Here is a 3,422-nt window from a genome sequence, read left to right as displayed (position 1 = left end):
CACGAAATTTGGTATAGATAATTTTCTAAGGCAACAATGTACCGAAGAAATTGTTCCAATCGGTTAAATATAGCATATAGCTTCCATACAAACTGAACATATAGTYACTAACATAAATGCACCTGTGAAGGGTATTTAGCTTCGGTGCAACCGAAGTTAACGTTTTTTCTTGTTTGTTTTGCAGTTGAAACTATTACTTATATTTTTATTTCTTTCCTATTTAGTCTTTAATTAGGCAGCTAATTTTCTAAATTCTACCGAAATTTATCTACTGACAACAATTGAACTAAATTACTTTACAATAGAATTATGTGCATATAATTATTTTCGCGAGTGCTGCATTATGTGGTCAATTTTGGTACGATTTTTAAAAGCGTAAACGAATGCATAGCATTACGTACAAACTCATAAGCCACAAATGCTACCCGACCGTAACTCTTAGGCGTTTCCAGACGCGCGTAGTAGTTGAACATTTCCAGCACCAAAAGCAGTGGAAGACGTTTGGTGATAACAGTTTTATTTTCCAAGCTRGAAAGATTTTGATATAGGGTATGTATAATAAAAAAAACAGAACTTTTAAATGTTACCTTTCATAGATAGGCAACGAGAGCACTACGCCGGTTAGATATCCAAAATCGCGTGCCAGCACGAAAATTGAACTATCCTCATGGCGCATTTGRGTTGGATCCATACACCACTTGAAGGCCTGCAACACAGAAATTAAGTTATCATACACTCTTTAGTAAGCAACCAATGATGACGTTTACCATGCGCACAGACCAATGCGGATCCATGTCAATACGCAACATGCCAAAATATATCAACACCGGCGAAATACTAAGGCAGACGAGAATCAGGATTGCTTTAAACTGACGAAAATTATACAAGCTTTTGGAATATTTGCGCAATGTGTGCAACGTGAAGATGGTGAAAAAGCATGTTAACAGACATTGATGTGGAAATTGTGCTGCCAAATAAATGCGACTTATTGACATGACAGTACCGCCTGTTATAACCGCTGCTAYACAAAATGCGCTCAAATATCGATTAGGAAATTTAAGGCGCTGCCAACAGGCGGGTAAAAGCGCCAAAGCTATCAAGTATACAGTTGTGCTGAAGGACACCAAATGGCTCGAGGGAAACSCTGCTGTCGTTTGGCAAGTGCCATGATATTGCTGTAACGCAGTCGTTTCATTATACTCACGTAACCACCAGTAAGGGCGATTTGCTGGCGCAGCCCTGGACGTAAGTAAAAAATTGTATATTGAAAACCTTATGAATATGCAACAAATACCATTTAATCAATGAGGAGAGCACATTCATCACACCTAATGCGCTTACAAGTAGCACCATAAGCTGTTGGTTTAATACACCTATCACTGGTACATAGATATCCAGTAATTTTGCTGGCGTCAAATGCTCGCTGAACAGCAGCAATAACGGTCCCACTGGCSCAAAACTGTAAGAAAGTAAATATGAGTGCTGTGGTTATATAAAGCTTACATTGTGGCACTCCAATTTCAGTTGGCGACGTGGACTTACAAGTTTTGCACCCAYTGTATAAGAAACAGCTCATCATGGTAAAGTGTTGCTAATGGATTCACTAGTAATGAGYCCAACATATTTTAAATAAAATAATCTTAATTTGTGCTCTAAAATCACATTGTTTATTACCTTTACTTGCTGGTCAACTACTATGGATTTTGTGACGTGACATTTTAGGAGCATGCGCATTAACTATTTTGTGTTATTGCTATAAAATGTTACCTTATTCGAGAAAACGTCCTTTCCATGTAAAAGGGAAGGAACTTGAATTTATATCCGGCCAAGAACTGTCACCTCGGCAGTATTTTTATACTCTTACTTAGATCAAAGGCGGGGACTTTATATTAAACAGGAAAAAACTTTAACTTCGGTTGCACAGAAGCTGCAATACCCTTAGCAAATATAAATTGTATGGCAGCTGTATATTACGTATAACCCATGCCAAATTTCGTGAAGATATCTCGTTTATTGAAAAATTTTCCATATAAGCACTCGATTACGATCATTCTGTTTGTATGGCAGCTTATTTTGGAGAAAATTTAAGGTCGATTTGACAGATGGACAGCAAAGCGGATATGGCTAAATTGAATGCACAACTGCTTCTACAACTTTGTMCTTAAGAAGGTGTGAATTTTAATATTTGACAGATGTCACTGCCAGTCTGTCGCGCTCTATGTGCGTCACTTGTTATGCTGCTCAGTTAGATATACATATATTTCGTGGGATTCGCTTGCAGAATGTTGMTACAGAGTATAATATACAGTAAAGTCAGCCGGAGGTTGGAGTCATGTGTAGAAGTTCACGCAAATGAGGAAAGTTCTCTGGGAGTGGCCAGAAACGATTATTTTACATATGACTCAAGCAGCTCACGACTTCCGGTCTTTGACCAAGTACACTCTGGGTAGCCTAAGAACATCCGTTTGAAGGCGAGCTAAAGTGAGAAGGTGAAACATCCCCTCTGCAGGGTTGTGCGTTTGGTTTGGGACCCGCCACGTAAAAACTCATACCAATGAAAAGGAACAACAAGCCTTGCTGTTGTTAATTCGGCTATAATCGCGTAAGCGGTGTCTACGTCAATTAAGAAGAAGAAGAAGTCGGCCGGATGTTCGAAAATTCCCTTAATAGTTATATTGGAACTAAGTCAAACTTTCGCCTAATTTTATCTAGTTTAKACACAAAGATATATTGTTATGAGTAAACACAAGGGCTGCCATTAGCACAAAAATATTCTCCCACACAGATTTACCCATGAAATWCCTTGAGGGCATTATTTGAAGTGAAATAATCAGATCGAATTTAAAAGTTTATTATATGGAAAGTGGAAGTGGCTAGCAATTTAATACGCYCATTTTAACAGTGATAGACACCTCACACAGCAAATATAATCGAAACAGGTCAAATATATATGGGGTATCATTTAAAGGTGGGCGGTGTTTCTTGATCTATTAAGTATCGCACAGATTGGTAGATAGACAGACAGTAATTCGTCTTTCAACTTATGTCATTCTGATCATTTTTATTCTTCTTTACTGGCGTAGACACCGCTTACGCGGTTATAGCCGAGTTAACAACACCGCGCCAGTCGTTTCTCCTTTTCGCAACGTGGAGCCAATTGGATATTCCAAGYGAGGCCAGGTCCTTCTCCATCTGGTCTTTCCAACGGATTGAAGGTCTTTCTTTTCCTCTGCTTCCCCTGGCGGGTACTGTGTCGAAAACTTTAAGAGTGGGGTGTTTTCGTCCTTTCGGACGACATGACCCAGCTAGCCTAGCCGCTGTCTTTTAATTCGCTGAACTATGTCAATGTCGTCGTATATCTCGTACAGCTCATCGTTCCATCGTATGTGATAATCGCCGTGGCCAATGCGCAAAGAGCAATA

The 3,422-nt window shown here is 39.2% G+C and overlaps 1 protein-coding gene across 1 annotated transcript; it reads right to left on the bottom strand.

The window, feature by feature from the left end:
• Nucleotides 1-192: 192 nt before the first annotated feature.
• LOC108967344 (glucose-6-phosphatase) lies at nt 193-1,680 on the bottom strand. The gene is made up of 5 exons (XM_018930683.1): nt 1,543-1,680; nt 1,295-1,459; nt 768-1,239; nt 588-706; nt 193-528 (listed from the first exon to the last, which is right to left on the bottom strand). Exons 1-5 carry the CDS (start codon nt 1,620-1,622, stop codon nt 342-344), a joined length of 1,023 nt encoding a protein of 340 aa, XP_018786228.1. The 5' UTR covers nt 1,623-1,680; the 3' UTR covers nt 193-341.
• Nucleotides 1,681-3,422: the final 1,742 nt, after the last annotated feature.

Source organism: Bactrocera latifrons, unplaced genomic scaffold (assembly GCF_001853355.1).
Source record: "Bactrocera latifrons isolate USDA-ARS-PBARC rearing strain unplaced genomic scaffold, ASM185335v1 scaffold_183, whole genome shotgun sequence".
NCBI classification, from domain to species: Eukaryota; Metazoa; Arthropoda; class Insecta; order Diptera; family Tephritidae; genus Bactrocera; species Bactrocera latifrons.
The sequence above is the reverse complement of the archived record's forward strand: the minus strand, read 5'-3'. Positions and strand labels throughout refer to the sequence as shown.